The sequence below is a fragment of the Balaenoptera musculus genome, chromosome 1 (assembly GCF_009873245.2).
Source record: "Balaenoptera musculus isolate JJ_BM4_2016_0621 chromosome 1, mBalMus1.pri.v3, whole genome shotgun sequence".
Taxonomy (NCBI): Eukaryota; Metazoa; Chordata; class Mammalia; order Artiodactyla; family Balaenopteridae; genus Balaenoptera; species Balaenoptera musculus.
This window is the reverse complement of record NC_045785.1, coordinates 184,253,903-184,270,543: the sequence shown is the minus strand read 5'-3', so window position 1 is coordinate 184,270,543 and position 16,641 is coordinate 184,253,903. Positions and strand designations below refer to the sequence as shown.

Sequence of the window (16,641 nt, the reverse complement as noted above, 5' to 3'; positions counted from 1 at the left end):
GGCCCGCCCGGCCCAGCCAGGAGGAGCGCGCTCGCTCGGGGGCGAGCAGGGCCGGCGGCCGCGCGGGCGGAGGAAGAGGACGAGGAGGAGGACGACTGCGAGGAGGACGGCGACCGGGAGGAGAAGGACGCGCGGAGGCCACACCCATCGGCGCGCCGATCCGGCAGCGAGTCGTCGGCGGCCGCGCGCTCCAGCCGAGCCTCCGCCCGCACCGAGTCTGGAGCCGGGCCGCACCGGGGAGGGGCCGCTCCGGCCGCAGCGCGAGGGCACGAGGGGCGGCGGGAGGCCGGCACCGGGCGCGGCCGGCGCAGCGACCATGATCGCTTTGTTCAACAAGCTGCTGGACTGGTTCAAGGCCCTGTTCTGGAAGGAGGAGATGGAGCTCACGCTGGTCGGGCTGCAGTACTCGGGCAAGACCACCTTCGTCAACGTGATCGCGGTACGGGGCGCCGGCCGGCCGGGCCTCAGGTCCCCGCCGCGCCCAGCTGAGCGGGTCACCGCCTGGCGTGGCCGGCACAGCTGGCGCCGGCGGGGAGGCGCGGGCCCGGGCGCGCGGGGCCTAGCACGGCCCTGGGGACCTGGCGGCGCGCGCCCGGGCCGGGATGGCACGGCCGGGCGCAGGGGCGGGGGACGAGGGGACGCGGCCCGGGCCCCAGGACCGGTGGCGCCGAGGGTGTCACGAGGCCAGAGGGACCGCCGCCCGCGGAGACGGGCCTCCTCCGGCACCCGCACCCTGGCGCATGACGGGGCGAAAGTGCAGGGGCCTGCCCGTGCGGCGCGCGGAGGGTCGCAGGACGGATGCCCGCGAGGCTGGGGGAGGGGGCCCGGGCCGGCCCGGCCCCACCCCGGGGGTTAACCCCTCCTGGCCGGAAGAGGAAGCCCCGGTGCTATTGATGGGGGATGGGGGGGAGGGATCCCTGGGGGGAGTGGAATCAGCAGAGGCCCTGGGCTCCAGCCCAGACTCCTTCTCCACGGGGAACCTCTCCCCGACCGTGGCGTCCAGCTGGGGGTCCGGGGAGGAGGCACTGCATCCGGCATCCTAAAGGGAGCTCGGAGTCCCGGCCTGGCCCGGAAGTTGCAGGGCAGGAGGGGGTGCTTCGGACCCAGAGGATGAGTTGGAGGTGGAGGGGCAGGTCCACTCTGGGGACACAGGGAGAGTGGCTCTGAGGGCTTTGGGTCATCAAGACCGAGGTGGGCAAGTGTAAGCCTTTCAGCGCCAGGGCAGTGGTGGGGAGGAGTTAAAATCTGCCTCAAAGAAAGGGGAAGATGAGCTCTCTGGGTGTTTGAGCTGAGCTGCAGTAGCGGCTGTGGCCTGCATTTCTGAGAGGGCTGGGCTGGGCTGGGCATGTGGGGCTGAGGAAGGCTTGGGCAGAGCTGAGGTGTCTGGGGACCCGGCCCTCGTCCGCAGACGGGGGTTTCTGAGAGCTGTGGGGCGGCCGTACATGACAGGGGTCAGCAGAGAAGTGTGACCTGCCAGCCTGGGTACCTCCCCTGCCTGCATCCTGCCCACCCTCGAAGAGAAGGGTGGAGGGAGACTGGGGGGCAGGTACCCCATGATGGCATGTTTGGGCACTGGCTTCCTTTCCCAAACATGTTTGCGATGACCTCTGCCCAGGGGCTCCTGGCCGCTCACCCAGCAGGACAGGCTCTTCGGGCCCAGGCTGGGTTTGTTGGCACGATGGTTCCTGGGCTCCTGTCTGCCCAGGCTCTGGCCCTTGGTCGCAGGCCCCTGGTTAGACCTGGCGTTGACTTGGGCTCCAAAAGCAGGAGCGCAACGCCTGGCCTCGGGTCCTGTGGGCCTGTGGCTTAGCTCCGAGGTGCCGAGATCTGGGAGCTGTCTCCAGGGTGAGGCCGAGAGGGGACCAGTCGGTGCTGCTGCTGCTCTCGTGGCTCAGCCTGGACATCACCTCTGGCCCCCAGGGAGTCTCTCCTCCTGGAGCGTTTACAAAGCTGTGTTCCTAGGCGGGGATCCACAGGAACCCAGGCGGTTCCGTGTCCTGGTCGTGTCCAGAGAATGGGATGCTCTGGCAGGTCAGAAACGGAATCCAAGAGTCACAGGTTTCACTGCCAGGGTCAGGAGTTTCTGAGGGGTGCAGCGAGGGCTCCCCTCCCCTAGCTGGGCCTTCATCTTTATGACATAAATTTGCCACCTCAACTCACACATCCTAAAAGTGCAGCCTGGATTTCCCTAGAAAGAGGCTTCTCCAGAACACCCATCCCTTGTGGGCTGCAGTGGGAGTGCCCGAGTCTGGGTGAGTCCAGAGTTCTCAGCTCCTCCAGGGTCACAGCATTTCCGCCCACCAGTGTGTGATCACAGTGGAGTGTCTTTCAGAAAGAAATGAAGAGTCAGGACCCCGGGCTCTGTCCCATGCCCACCACTGACCTTCTGAATCCCCTTTGCCTCTTCTTTTGGCCTTTCTTTGTCTCAGCTTTTACCCATTTGGTTTTTTCCTACTCATTCTATGAGTCTGACTGTAAACAGAAATTGAGCTTATGTGTAAGCTGCTCAGTGGGCTAATGTGAGCTGGGAAACATCACAAAGAGACTCTCCAGTGCACCTGAGAACCCAAAACTCACTTTCTGAGTTCTGAAAAAGTCGTGCTGCCAGAAAGTAGGAGATGTTTTTTTTTTGCCCGAGGGAAACAAGAGGACCATTTTCAAATACTTCCAAGTGTAAAAGACTGTCCAATGGAAGAACTAGTTTTGGGGTAGACTTGGGAAGATGGATTTTTGACTCATTATAAAGCACTTTGGAGTGTTGGAGCTGACCCAGGGGGGATGAGCCAGAGGGCATTCAAGTCTGAGCCAGGGGTTCCACCGGATGACTTTAGGGTTCCTGCTGACCTTGAATGAGGAGCTTGTGAGATCTGAGGCCTTAGCCGGGAAATGAAGTTGTGACTGGTTCCAGCTTAGCTTTGATTCACAGCTGAACTGGAAATACTGGGGCCGGGGAGCCTGGCTCCCTGAGGGTCCTCCTGGAACCCGCCTTTATCCAGGATCAGATTCTGCCAGGCTAGGCTTTTCATTTCTATGGGAGCCTGTGAATGTTCTGGGTTGCCAAAGAGCAATGATGGTTCCTCATGTATGGAAACCATTTCCAAGCACTTTGTGAGCCCTATTTGCCAATTGTTAGGAAATCAAAACCCTTTTCTGCCATTTCACAGAAGGAAACCCTGAGGCCCAGAGAGGTCCAAGTGTCTTGTCCAAGCTCCTCCACGATGAGTGACAAACAAGAGCTGGGCTTCCTTCCTCAGGCTCCACATTCTTCATCTGCCCGGTTGGGGTGGAGTGGGCTGGGGTCCAGTGGGTGCCCCATTCCACCTGCACCCTGCTGGGATTTGTGGAGTTAAACCATACATGGTTCTCCCTACTTAGCCAAAAGCAAAACCTCCTCAGGGCACTACCTTTTCCTCACGTTTCCTCACTTTTAGAGGCTCTTGGACCCTTTTGATATCCGATAAAAATCAGAGACCCTTTCCCCAGAGGCGTGTACGTACAAAGAAAAATGTGCACATACAGATTGTGTGCACTTTCAGGGGGTCTCCGAAGCCCCTCTTTGGCCTCCAGGTTAGGAGCCCTCAACCATCTTATCTTGAGCGTCAGTCTTGAGCATTCAGTGCTCACATCCGAGGGACTTGGTGAACGAGCTCAGGTGATTCCTGAAGATAAAAGGGAATCAATCCGTCTCATTGGGGGGGGGGGGTCTTCATTCAGACTCACAGGCTCTGAATGAGAAAACATCGTGTCCTACACTTTGGCCAATGGTCAGAGCCCCTGACCACTTTGTGTGGCCTTAGGCAAATTACTCCTCCCACCTGGTAGAAGACAATGAAATGACATCGTAACAGAACAAGGCTGTCCCCTCAGGTTCAGGGTTAAGTAAGCCCCATCTCCTTCAGCCTGCGTCTGGGGGGAGAAGCAGAGGTGTCCTACATGTGAACGTGGAGATGACCTTGGGCGGAGTTTGGTCTGGCCTTAATAGAGGCCTGTGGCTAGTTTAGAACAATCTAGAGATCTTAGAGACAATTTAGAGGGGAGACGTGAGAATTGTTAGAATTTGAAAGTGGGTTATGGGAAACGGGATTACGGTTAACTGCTACTTACTGGGTGAACATTCACCAATGTCAGTGTAGATGTGGCTCCTCTCCCGAGAGCTCTCAGTCTAGTCGGGGTGCACGGTGAGGAGTACCCATCCTACAAATGGGTACAGTACAAAGAAACCCAGAAGTTGCTTGCTGCGCATTGCATTTGGGGTGTGGCTGACTTACCGACTCTCAGTTTGATGTGAACATTTACTACCGCGTGAAAGTGTAAACCTAGATTGTTTAACGTGACCTGCTCCACCGGAGGCTAGATACAGAAAGGGGGCTCTGGTCCAACAGAGAGGTGGGTTAGACCTCAGGAAGGACTTTCTCCATCCTGGTCGAGCGACTTCGAGGGGCCTCTTTGTCACAGGGGAGCTTGGGTGTGAGGTGGACACCGGGCTTGGTCATGGCCCGTCTTGCTTGAAAGCAGGGGGCGCGCGGGAGCTGCCTGGGACCCCGGGGCGCCTGAGAGGCTCCGGCCTGGCCTCTGCTTCATTCCCGCAGCCTTTTGGTCCGTGGCGGCCGCGGACAGCGCATCTGGGTCCTGGCGATTTTTGCCCCTTTTCCAATTCTGACTCTTCCTTCCAGTCGGGACAGTTCAATGAGGACATGATCCCCACCGTGGGCTTCAACATGCGCAAGATCACCAAAGGGAACGTGACCATCAAGGTGCGCAGCCGAGCTGGCCCCTGGGCGCAAGCCCACGGCCGCAGAGGATGTGTGTGCGCGTGTGCACATGTGCGCGTGTGTGCACGTGTCTGTATGTGTCGGGCCCCCGGAGGAGAAGCTAGAGGAAAGCAGAGGCTTGGGTCCGACTGGATAGTTGGGGAAAGAGCTCAGGTAGGCTTAGGAGTCAGGGACATAGGGAGAGAAGGAATTCCGTTGGGGCAGGCGGGGGGCACGTGGGAGCTGGGATGGATTGGGGGCCTGCCTGCTGCTGACACCCGCTCACCTCTCTTGCTCAGCTCTGGGACATCGGGGGACAGCCCCGCTTCCGCAGCATGTGGGAGCGCTACTGCCGAGGAGTGAGCGCCATCGTGTAAGTGCGCAGCAGGGCCGTGGTCGTTGGCAGGTGACTCACACCTGTGTGCAGCTGCCTTTGACAGACGCTCTGGGCGCCCACCGGCCAGTCTGAGAACCAGAAGACTGACCACTTCATGCTGAAGCATCTGTGTGTCCCTGCTCATCTCCCTGCCTACCCCCAACCCAGACTCACCCCTATCCTGAATTTTGTGTGATTTAGTGGTTCATTCCCTTGCTTTTTTTTTTTCCTTTCATTGTTGGCTGTGCCACACAGCTTGTGGGATCTTAGTTCCCCAACCAGGGATTGACCCCAGGCCCTTGGCAGTGAGCGCCTAGTGCTAACCACTGGACCGCCAGGGAATTCTCTCCCTTGCTTTTTAAAAATAATTTTATCCTACGTATGTATGTGCCCAAACAAAAGATCATTTAGCTTTCGTTGTTTTTAATCTGATTTTTAAATTTAAATTTTTATGTATTTTTATTTTTTTATGCAGTTTTTAAAGGTGACACTCCATTTATAGTTATATCAAAATATTGGCTCTATTCCCCGTGTTGTAAAGTACATTTTTGTAGCCTATCTTACACCCAGTAACCAGATATTTTTTTATTATTCTTATTATTTAAAAATTTTTTTTGGCCGCACAGCATGCAGGATCTTAGTTCCCAGACCAGTGATGCAACCCTTGCCCCCTGCAGTGGAAGCTCCGAGTCCTAACCACTGGACCGCCAGGGAAGTCCCCAACCTGATTTTTTAAAAAGCATTTTGATGCAGGAAAGTCTTCTGGGGCTTCCTTTGCTGTTTTCACCCCCTTGTCTAGCCAGCCCTGCCCTGAGAACATAAGTGAGTGACATAAGTGAGTGACCCTGAGCGGGTCACTCTGTGAAGGACTTAGGTCTAATCCTATGGGGCCCTGCGCTGCCACGGGAGCAGCAGCTTCTCCAGGGGTCTGGGGGATGGGACAAGGGCAGGCCCAGCGGCCCCTGCAGGTTCTCACTCCCATCTGTTCAGAAGACGTTCTCAGAGCACCTGCCTGAGCCGTCCCAGGTGGCCTGGAGACCCCGAGGGGCAAGCCAGAGCTGCTGCAGCTCCTTCCCCCCCCCCACCCCACAGCCTGTGGTGTCAGCTTGTCCCCACCTGCCGCCCCCCAGGTACATGGTGGATGCCGCTGACCAAGAGAAGATTGAGGCCTCCAAGAATGAACTCCACAACCTACTGGACAAGCCCCAGCTGCAGGGCATCCCGGTCAGCCCCGAGTGGAGTGGGAGGGTTGGGGGCTCGCCGGGAAGGCCCAGGGACCGCTGGGGGCAGGTGGGGGTAAACACTGCTGGCGACAGGGGGTGGAGAGCGGGGGGAGGGAGGGGTGCGGAGGCAACGGGGCTGCGGAAGCCAGCCCCCCTCCCGGGGCAGCCTGGCCGTTGCTGCCCTGGACCGAGCCCTGCCCTCCCTTCTCGGCAGGTCCTAGTCCTGGGCAACAAGCGAGACCTCCCGGGAGCCTTGGATGAGAAGGAGCTGATCGAGAAAATGTGAGTTGGCGACTCTTCCCTGTCCTTCCTCCCTGCTCCCCAGACTCCCAGGCGCCAGAGCGGAGGGCTTGTTGTTGCTCTCGGTGCCCACCGCTTGGTGGCGCTAGAGCGCGCCTGCCCGAGCCCCGCCCTTCGCCCCCATCCCCCTCCCCGTCCCTCCATCCCCGACCGCCCCCGCGCCCGGTCCCCGGACCCCAGCTCCTTGCTCAGTGGCAGCCTCAGCAGACAGCTCTGGTCTCCTGCAGGAATCTGTCTGCCATCCAGGACCGAGAGATCTGCTGCTACTCCATCTCCTGCAAAGAAAAGGACAACATCGGTGGGTCTGGGGACGTCGCTGCGCTCGCGGGGAGGGGGCAGGAGGGGAAGGCATCCGGTGGCTGTCTCCTTGGAGCCCAGAGCGCCGTGGCTCTCCTGGGCAGGACAGGAAGCGGGAAGCCCCGATCCTGATCATCACGCCAGCTCTGCAGTCAACTGGTGTGTGATCTTGGGCAAATCCCCTCTCCTTGGGGCTCACTCCCCGGCTGTGACATCGCAGGGTCGGACCCTTCTGGTCTGAGGGACTCGTCCTGTGGCTCCGTCTCTTTCACCGCAGCCAGATGCCCTTGCACCCATCAGGGACTGTTCGGAGCTTGACAGCTGGAAGCTGAGCTTGTGATGCTCTTAGGGTTGACCCTAGCTGCAGCGCGCCCCCCCCCCGCCCCGCCGCCGCCAGGTGTATGCTCTACCCTCAGGAGAACCAGCCCTGAAGCCCTGTAACCTCCTCCCTTGCCCCGCAGACATCACCCTACAGTGGCTTATCCAGCACTCAAAGTCACGGAGAAGCTGAGACTCCGGCCCCGCCCCCTCGGACCAGGGACCGCCCTCCGGATCTGAAGCCGAGCTCCCGCCCCCTCCCCCTGCCGCCCCCCCAAGCCCACCCCTCCTCACTTGGTGTGGGGAGGGGCCCTCTGGGGGTCCCAGAGTCCTGTTCTGCTGAGGTTTGAACTCCCGATTTTATTGTAAAATAAATTGCTCCCCTCCGGTCCCCTAACCTCCCCCCTCCCCTCTCCCTTTGTCTCTCCGCCGCCCTGCTTCCCTCCCCTCTGCAGCCCCGCCCCACAGCCCCGCCTCCTCTCCTGTCCCGCTCCCTGCTTTCCTTTCCCACACTCTTCTGTTATTGTCCTGTGTGTACAGTATATATATGTATATATATTTTAATTTTTTAATTTAAGCAAAGACTAAAATCAACCATTTGATGCTGCAGGGGCCAGTCAGGATCTGGGAGGGGGCGGTCTGGAGAGAAGGAGAATAGCGGGGTTAGCTGGGGCCGGTTCAGGTCAGGAAAGGTAAGGCTGGCACAGGGGCAGGTACCAGCCCAGGCACGGGTGGCCGTCCCCACGTCCCGTTTGTCTCCACTTCCCAGTCTGGCCTGTCTCCGCAGTGTTTGAATGTCACAGGCTGAAGGGAGCTTCCAGAGACACCCTTCTCTGCCCCCAGCCTCAGCATGGCCACCAGGCTCAACCAGGCGCCGGATACCGGGGGCGAAGGGGCAGGAGGCCAGCGCCCTAGCAGCCCCTCCCGCCTGTTCCTGGCTCCCAGCTCCTGCCCCTCCCCGGGCCCTCACCTCCACGGGCCACCTCATTTTCTGTTCTCATTTTGCAGAGTTGCACAAGGAGAGAACTCAGCATGGGGGGTTGGTTCTTTGGGTTTTGTTTTCTGTTTGTTTAATTTAATGATTTGTAAAGTGATGTCCCTCTTCCTTTTTTACACTTTTCAGCTCATATTTAACCTCTGTTTGGAAAATGATTCTTGTAACTGTACATTTTTTTGCCTCCTAACAACAAGAATAAATGACAATTTTGTGTTGGGGGGGTGCGCGGTGCGGGTTTTTTTTCTGTCCACAGCCCTGCAGGCTGGGGACTCTGGTCCCCGACCCTGGGCGCACCCAGCCAAAGGGAGGCACGCGCTCGCCCGGGCGCACAATGGCCCTTTACAGAGCAGCCCCCGCGAGCGTGACGGCTCCTGCCCTGCCGCCTCCTCCTCTAGTCGGACTTTCCTGTGTCCCCAGCTCTGAGCCAGCAGCTGCCAGGGGAATGGAGGGGGTCTGTGTCGGGAACTGCCCGGCTGCACCCGGTGTGTGCGGGACGGAGCCTGCTTCCTGGGAGTCTGTCCAGGCCCCCACCTGCAGCCAGAGTTGGCGGAGCCGGTGAATTGTCCTGGGCGGTGCGGGAGCAGTGCCGGGCCTGCAGAGCCCACGGCTTACCACCCTTGGCTGCTCCTCTGTTGGTGTCCCAGCTGCTGGTTTCCCGGGAGAAGCCATGCCCTCCCTTCCCTGCCCACCCCCGGCCCCTCCCAGCCCACTCCACCCCTAGAGCTGGTCCCCTCTGCCCGCAGCCGTGGCCTCGGAGCCTTGCGCCCTGCTTCCCAAGTCCGGGGCCATCTTGACCCACTTTTACAGTAAGCCCCGCCCCCTGGGCTCCCCTCAGCCCGGAGATGGAGCGGCCCTGCGGAAGGCTCCACCCCTTCTCGCCGCACCTCTGCAGGGAGGAGGCCACTTCCACGGTCCTGGGAGCAGGGCCTGCCCTGGTGGCTCTGAGCTCGCCGGCCCTTCCTTGGTGCGTCCTCTTGGAGCCTCCTTGTGGTCATCAGAACCGCAGGGAGGAATGGCCTGCCTGGAGAGGGCTTCCCCACTGCCGGGGGGTTTGAGGAGAGAAAGCAGATGGAATTTGGCGAAGGGAGCTAGATGACTTTAGGTTCCTTCCAACCCCTGAAGAATAGGACACGTGCCCCCTGGTCGAGGAGGTCGAAGCTGGGGCCTGGCTGTCCCCTGGGCTCTCCTGGCTGCTGAGGTGGCTGGAGATGCCATGGCCTGGGAGGCTGGGACAGGACCAACAGGCACTGGTCTGGCGAGCAGGATGGGGAGCTTCAGGGATGACCTGCCTTTCTCGCCTCCTGCCTCCTGCGTCCTCTGACGAGATGAGACAGGATGCGCTGGTCACCAGCAAGCAGGCATCCTTCTGCCCCAGTGCCTGCACGCAGCACACACAGCAGGTGCTTCGTAGGACAGACTGTGTGTGTATGTACACCATCCTGGGGGGGCCCTTTGCGCTGCCTGGCCAAGCCTGCTCTGCAGTTCTGGAGGACTGAACCCCCAAAGGGAGGGAGGGAAGGAAGGTGCCGGGCATCAGGCATCGTGCCGGGAGCTTTATGTATCTTGTCTCATGCAATGACTCCAGGCCTCTGTGAGGGGGCGTTATTCCTGTTTAACTGATGGGGTCCAGTAACTGCGTCCAGTCCGGCCCAAGGGAGGCAATTCTCAGTGCAAGGTGCACATGCTGACGGGGTCAGGGGGGCTCAGTGGGTTGGCCCGCCTCCCACCTGGCTGACATCAGGGCTCAGGGTTGGTCCCCTAAAGACCCAACTCAAGTCCACTGCCCACCACTGCCAGCCTGCCCCCACACCCCAAGCCCAGGACCCCTAAGCAACAAATGCTGCATTGTCCCCCCAGCTGGCCTAGCCGGAGAGACAGTGGCTCTTTCCCAAGGCCCGCTGGCCTGCTGACTAATCCTGCAAGCCACTCACGTTGGCGGGGCCCAGGGCAGCGGTGGTGGCAGGGCCTCGGAGCCGCAGGGAGGGGCAGGGGCCGCTTTGTGGCAGAGCCCCCAAACAGGATGCGGCGGTGCCCCCTCCCCGCCCCCAGCCTCCCATCCTCAGCCTGCGCGTCCTGCCTTCACCCTGGCCCCCCTCCTCCATCCCATAGGAGGCTGCTGGTGCATCTGGGACTGGGGTTGGGGTGGGGGGAGAGAGGAAGTCAGGGGGAGGGATGAGGAGGGAAGGGCCCTGGTCACCTCAGCACTGCAAGCCTGCCCTTGGTCTCCTCTCCAGCCTGCTCCCCCCACCGTCTTAAGTTGCTGCAGACAGAGCTGGGGGCTTTGGTCACTGTGGCAGCGGTCGGCCGAGAAACGGGTGGGTGTCTCTCCAGCACAAAGAGTGTGCGCCCAGCAGCGCCATCGCCTAGCAACGGCCTCCCTCTCTCTTGGCATCACCCGTCCTGGGGGTGGGTGCCAGGGAGAGAGAACAAGGCCATTAAGATCCGCAGGAGTGGGGGAAGGAGGCTTGGGTCCGGGGCTGAAGCCAGTGGGTATGGGTGGGGTGGCCAGAGGAGAACGGAGCCCAGGGCACCAGGCAATGCCTGTGCCTCCCTGGCCCTGCCCTGGGGACCCTCCCCGGCCCTGCTCAGGTGATCCAGGCAGAGCTGGCAGCAGGAACTCCGCGGGACCCTGAGCTGCGCTTCAGATGGGAAGGGTGGGCTTGCAGGACAGAGAGTGGTCTGTGGCCTAGGCCGAGGTGTCCCTTTGGTTGACCTCATGCCAACTTCGCTGGGCCCGGACGGGGCTAAGGGGCCTCTGGAAGGGCCCCCTGGGCTGGGGGGGACCAGAGAGAGGAAAGAAGGCTCTGTGGGGCTGTCGATGGAACTCTGGCTGCCGGGAAGGGGGCGGGGTAGGGGCGGGCGGGGGCAGGCAGCTGGGCCGTCTGTAGGCTAAACAGTCTGTTCTAAGAAGCCAAACAAGAGCAGCTCTCAGAGTCGGAGAGGCTGGAAGCCCCCCAGGCTGCTGGTTGCCCTCGAATGGGGGCTTTGTGGAGAGGGAGGAAGAGCGGCGGGGGCTCCAGGGGAGATAAGCTTGCAGCCTTCTACTTCCCAGGGACAGCTGGGCTCAGGCCAGCCTGAGGACACAGTGCCCCAGCTCCCAAGCCCTTCCGTCCACTCTGCCCTCAAAGCCACAGGGCCCCAGGCTGGACAGGACACCAGCCACAGGCCAGGAAGGGCCAAAGGTAGCCAGGAGGGCAAAGCCCAGGTGCATCTGGGCACTGCCAGGATGTGGCACAAGAAAGGCCCGTGGGCACAGGGGTAGTTCTACCTAGTTTATTGTTTTCCAAGAAGGGTCTTCTACGGGGGAGCACCTGACCGGGATTGGGGGGGTGGACAGGGCAACCAGGGTACGTCAGAGAAGGAGGAGGACAGAGAGAGAAATGCTCCTGGAGAAGAGACGGCACCTGGAGGAGGCTTCCAGGGCTGGGCCCATCCTGTGCAGAGAAGAGCCCGGTTGCTGGCCCCCAAGGCCCCCGTCCAGGATGGGCGATGCCGAGAGGGGCAAAGTATAGTGTAGTCGGGCTCCAGATGGAGAGGGGAGAGTGAGGCTGGGACCAGGTGAGGTTCTGGCTCCCAGCCGGCGGGATGGAGAGTTTCTGGGCAGCTCTGAGGACCTGGAGGATCACCGCCCCCCAGCAAGAGGACGGGCGGGCCGGCCCCCGAGAAGGGGCTCGGCCAGGGGGCTCCGACATACCCAGACCCCAGCCAGGGGAACCAAGTCCATCTCTGGACAGAGCTCCCCCTGCCACGGCCGGCCAGCCTCAGCAGGGCGTGCCCAGGGCCAGGAGCGGTGGCGCCTCCCGGGGCTTGTGGAAGTAGACAGAGGCGGACAGCCCCGTCTGGAGCTTGGCATCAGGGCCGTTGGTGGCCGCCGCCCCGCCGCAGCCCTCGCGGCAACAGCAGCAGCAGCAGTCCAGGAAGGCGCGGCCCAGCGGCCGGCACACGCACAGGAGGAGCACGGGCGTGACGGCCGCCTTGAGGAAGGTGGAGAACTGGCCGACCAGGCCCAGGAGGTCCAGGGTCTGGCGGGTGAGCGTGGCCGAGAGGTAGGCGGCCACGACGTTGCACACGTTCTCGGGGAGGGTGCAGAGGGCGTAGACGGCGGTCAGGCCCACCACGGTGCTGCTGAGCTGGCCCTCGCGCTGCTCCTGCTGGCCCGGCCGGCACTCCGGCTTTCTGCCGGGCGGGCCCCACACCCGCCACGTCACCAGCTGGCAGGTGACCGTGAAGAGGATGGGCAGGCAGAAGTAGCAGCCGAAAGACCACCACATTCGGGCGTTCTGGTAGGTCAAGACCAGCGAGTAGAGGGACTCAGGCAGGCGGGCCGAGGGCTTCATGACGCACGCATCCACAGGGCCCGCAGCGGGGCCAGGCTCCTGCACCAGCTGCCAGAGCAGGAGCTCGGGCACAGCCAGCATCATGGAGCCCACCCAGATGACCGCCAGCTTGGCCAGGATGGACGGGCACGGCTCGATGGGCCTGGCCTTGGGCAAGGTGCTGGTGGCCACGTGGAAGCGGTCAATGCCCAGGGCGCAGAGGCTGAAGGTGGTGACGCCTAGAGCGGAGACCTGCAGGGGGGCGTGGGGGGTGGGGGAGAGGCGGGGGTCAGCCCCAGGCAACCGAGGGGCTGGCTCAGACTGGAAGTGCACGGCAGGTGTGCGAAGGACAGTGGTGGCACCGCCATTCAGGGGCATTTCAGATCTCACGGCCAGCATCTGACGGGACAAACCGGGCTCAGGCGGGACCAGGGCCTTGGTGGACAGCAGAGCTAAGGTTCCCCTGCAGGCCGCCCGACTCCCGCCGCCCGCTGCCTTGCCTCTGGGCCCAGGGATGAGCGACCTGGGCCCTACAGCCCCTTGTGCTCCTGAGACTTTGGGAAATCATCTCTGAGGACAAACATGGACAGAGACGTAGGGCTCCTGGGCCTGCGGGTCCTTGGATGGCCTCACCCACCACGACGTCCATTGGGGGAGTGGCCTTGGGGGGTGCAGGGCACACACTCTCCCGCCATCCTCGCCCTGCCCGGAGAGGCCCAGGGCCAGCCCGAGTGGGGAAGCAGCCCCTCCAGGCAGGCCTGTGCCCACCTCCCCGCAGGCAGCTCACAGAGCACACAGGAAAACCACCCTGTGAGCAGAGAGGAAGCCAGAGCAGCAGGGAAGAAAGTGCCAGAGAGAAGTGATGGGGCTGGGGGTTACTCCCAGCTCAGATGATGTCTGGGCACACTCAGGGCTGTGCTCAGTTCCCCCTCCGTCCAAGCACTCCCCTCTCCAGCTGGCTCCCACCCCCTCTCCAGGCAGGCCTCAGGCCAGGGCTCAGGCAAAACAACACGCCCCCTCCTTTCCTACACCTCAAAAATGGCCCCAAGCTGTATTCAGCTGCCTCCTGCTCCCTCCTGGGGTCTCCTGGGGCCTCCCTACAAAAGGGTGCTGGGCGGTGCATTTGTCCGTCCACTCTCACCCGTCACCCCAGCCTCCAGGGAGGGCTCAGGGGTCACCTCTGTCCTCCAGGCCGTGGAGGGGGTTAGGCCGCGGCCTGCGTATCGGGTGTGTTGGGACCCACAGTCGGGCAGGGGGCAGGGCCGGGCTCTCCTCGGCCACCAGCTCCATGCAGACAAGCGCTCACAGGCGTCTTAGACCTTTCTCAGTAAAATCCACCACGTACTGAATTATTTCAGTTCGAAGCCCTTTGTAGACGTCACACATGAGCCTTCAGGGACTCACTCAGCTATGGTGATGGCGGTCAGCCCCGACTCACAGAGGGGGAAGCAAGAGGTTTGGGCAGGTTAAGTGGCTAACCACGGCCACTCAGCAGAGCCCGGGCTCTGACCCAGTCTGCCCCGTTCCAAGGCCCTGGGTCTGACCTCCCACAGCTCTCCTGGGCTCTGAGCGCCAGGTCACTAAGATGCAAGGGCTGTCCCCGGCCGGAGGGCCTCTTTCAGGTCTGAGCAACTTTGGGCCACCGTTAGGTGGTCTCCCTGGGTTGGGAAGGACAGGAAGGGGCTGTGCCACCCGCTGAGCCTCAGAGAGTCCGTCCGGATATGAAACCATCGCTAGGTCACGGGACGGGGGCAGAGCTGGGAATAGGACGGTGTCCAGACGCTGATCCTGATTCCTTCCCCACCCAGGCCGGCTGCCCGCTCACTCAGCATCTCCCATTCTCTCGGGAGGAAAGCAGCCTTTGGGGGGAGGGAGGCCACTGTCACCCCAGCGCTCATTATTCCTCCTCCCACAACGTAAGCAACATGCAAAAGGCTGCAGCCTGATTTCCTGTTCCTAGGCAGACATGTTGGCCTTGCTGTGTCCCACGTAAATGCACACATATTGGTATATTTTTGCACTGTTTTGATTAAGCTGTATCCGTGTGATCTACACATCTATCAACATCCACGTGCTCAGCCCAGCATGGAAGTTCCCAGGGGTGGGACCAGTGGTCACCTTGGAGCTACAGCTGGAGGGCCAACTGGTCTACCCTCTGGTCAGGAGACAGTGAAATGGGAGAGGAGCTGTGACCTGCCCAGGGACACCCCAACATGCCAGGGACAGAAGCTGACACTAGAGCCCCAGCTTTAGCTCCAGCCCCAGAACCAGGTGTCTCCTTCCAGAGGATGGAGGAGGCGGCTGATGGTGATGGCGGCGACGAGGGTCGCAGTGAGGGAGGGTCTTTCCTTCCTTCCGTGTTTGCACCCCCGGGAGTGGATACAGACTTGACCCCAGGGCCCTGACACCCGCCTGCTCGCTCGGGTACCTGAGAGCTCCCAGGAGCCAATCCTGCATTTGTCTTGGGGGAGAAGCAGCGAGACAGAGCCCCAGGCCTGCGGGGCCTCGCGCACCCTCGCAGACCACATCTGGCAGCGCCCCCCCACCCACCCAACCCCGTGGGCTCTAGCGGGACACACACTCACCTCCACGAAGGGCACAGCCCGGCAAGACACGTCACCCAGCAGCCTCTGCTTGGTGATCTCGTGGAAGATGATGACAGGGAGGCAGAAGAAGAGGACCAGAAAGTCCCAGAGGGCCAGGCTGGCGAGGATGGAGTTCCAGGCGCTCTTCAGGTAGTAGCTGTGCCACACGATGCACATGACCGCCAGGTTGCCCACGATGCCCACGGCAAAGAGCACCAGGGCCAGGAGCAGCACGGTGTAGGCCCCGTAGGAGCTCTCCGTCACCGGGTACAGGGGGTTCTGGATCTGCAGCCGCCGGCCCGGCGTCCCCGTCGTGTTGCCCCGAGGCTCCTGCCCGCTGCCCCCAGGGACCACAGCCCAGTCCGGGTGGGCGCTGGCGGCCACCTGGGGCTCGGTGGGCTGCGGCCCGGTGGGGCGGATGGGCCGGGGGTACTCAGCCCACTCCTCGGGCGCGTACTGCTGCACCCCCTTGGCCTCCTCCTCCTCCTCGGTGCCACGCCTGGACCGGCTCGGCTGCTCCTGGGTCGCGGCCTGTCGACCACCCCGGCGCAGGGGGACGCCCCCGGGGACCCTGCCGGGACCCGCCGCTAACGCCACGGCGAGAGAGATGGCCAGAGGCCACGGCCACCGCATGGCCGGATGAGTGGCAGTAGCTGCCCACGAGCGGAGGCGAGGCCGGACCGAGTGCAGGGCCGACTCGACGGGCAGCTGGCCGGTGGGCCCGCCCCCATCGGGCGTCTGGCATTGCCAGCCGGCTCCAGCACCCCCCTCCATCCCCACCCCTCAGCCACCAGGCAGGGCAGGGCTGGGCCCTCTGCTGGACACAGGGCGCTCTGTGCCATCCGCAGGACACGCCTCCCCGGGCCCCCGGGCAGCGGCGCTCAGACCTGTGGGGCCCCCAGAGGCCGGGCGCCCCCGGCCTCAGACGCTGGGGTCCTGGGGGCGCGGGGCGGGGGCGGGGTGGGGTGGAGGCAGGGCACCGGCCCCTCCTCAGCAGACCGGATAATCACCCTCGTTGTCGTTTACTGAACCTGATGAGATCCCGCGCTCAGCCGGCTTCTGGATGAACCCTCACCACGGCCCTGCGGGGCGAGCGCCCTCATTCCCGTGTCTCGGGTTAGAGAGGTGGCCAGTCACTCAGAGCTAAACCTGGCCCAGCTGGCCCGGGGCCTGGGCCTGACTCCAGACCTTCTGACCATCGCTGTTCTCAGTGGGCACGGGTCCACCTGCTTCCTGCGAACCACACAAAGTTCCCCTGGAAGGAGCAGCCGCCCAAAACTTAAAGCACCGCATTCTGATCCGGACACAAGGTGGATGGACATTTGCAGTAACAGGTCCTTCCTGAGCACCTGCTGGGTTCTAGACACTCAGTACAAAAATGTAAAAGACCTCTGCCATCAAGGAGCCTTCAGTGCAGGGCAGGGGGGAATAAATATGTAAATAAATAATTATAGCTCAGGGATGGATGCTATGAAAGG

The 16,641-nt window shown here is 62.0% G+C and overlaps 2 protein-coding genes across 2 annotated transcripts; one reads left to right on the top strand and one right to left on the bottom strand.

The window, feature by feature from the left end:
* The first annotated feature begins 33 nt into the window (after positions 1–33).
* Positions 34–8,478, top strand: ARL8A (ADP ribosylation factor like GTPase 8A). The gene is made up of 7 exons (XM_036823373.1): positions 34–439; positions 4,674–4,754; positions 5,051–5,124; positions 6,258–6,351; positions 6,565–6,632; positions 6,878–6,948; positions 7,409–8,478. Exons 1-7 carry the CDS (start codon positions 317–319, stop codon positions 7,456–7,458), a joined length of 561 nt encoding a protein of 186 aa, XP_036679268.1. The 5' UTR covers positions 34–316; the 3' UTR covers positions 7,459–8,478.
* Positions 8,479–11,521: 3,043 nt separating this feature from the next.
* On the bottom strand, positions 11,522–15,882 carry GPR37L1 (G protein-coupled receptor 37 like 1). The gene is made up of 2 exons (XM_036823363.1): positions 15,164–15,882; positions 11,522–12,830 (listed from the first exon to the last, which is right to left on the bottom strand). Exons 1-2 carry the CDS (start codon positions 15,794–15,796, stop codon positions 12,024–12,026), a joined length of 1,440 nt encoding a protein of 479 aa, XP_036679258.1. The 5' UTR covers positions 15,797–15,882; the 3' UTR covers positions 11,522–12,023.
* Positions 15,883–16,641: the final 759 nt, after the last annotated feature.

Excerpts from the sequence above, each read along its gene's own strand:
- GPR37L1 (XM_036823363.1), bottom strand. The coding sequence starts at position 15,796 with ATGCGGTGGCCGTGGCCTCTGGCCATCTCTCTCGCCGTGGCGTTAGCG. Across the intron at positions 12,831-15,163 it reads GGGCTGTGCCCTTCGTGGAG|GTCTCCGCTCTAGGCGTCAC; the intron begins GTGAGTGTGTGT and ends GCCCCCCTGCAG.
- ARL8A (XM_036823373.1), top strand. The coding sequence starts at position 317 with ATGATCGCTTTGTTCAACAAGCTGCTGGACTGGTTCAAGGCCCTGTTC. Across the intron at positions 4,755-5,050 it reads AAGGGAACGTGACCATCAAG|CTCTGGGACATCGGGGGACA; the intron begins GTGCGCAGCCGA and ends TCTCTTGCTCAG. Across the intron at positions 6,352-6,564 it reads CCCAGCTGCAGGGCATCCCG|GTCCTAGTCCTGGGCAACAA; the intron begins GTCAGCCCCGAG and ends CCTTCTCGGCAG.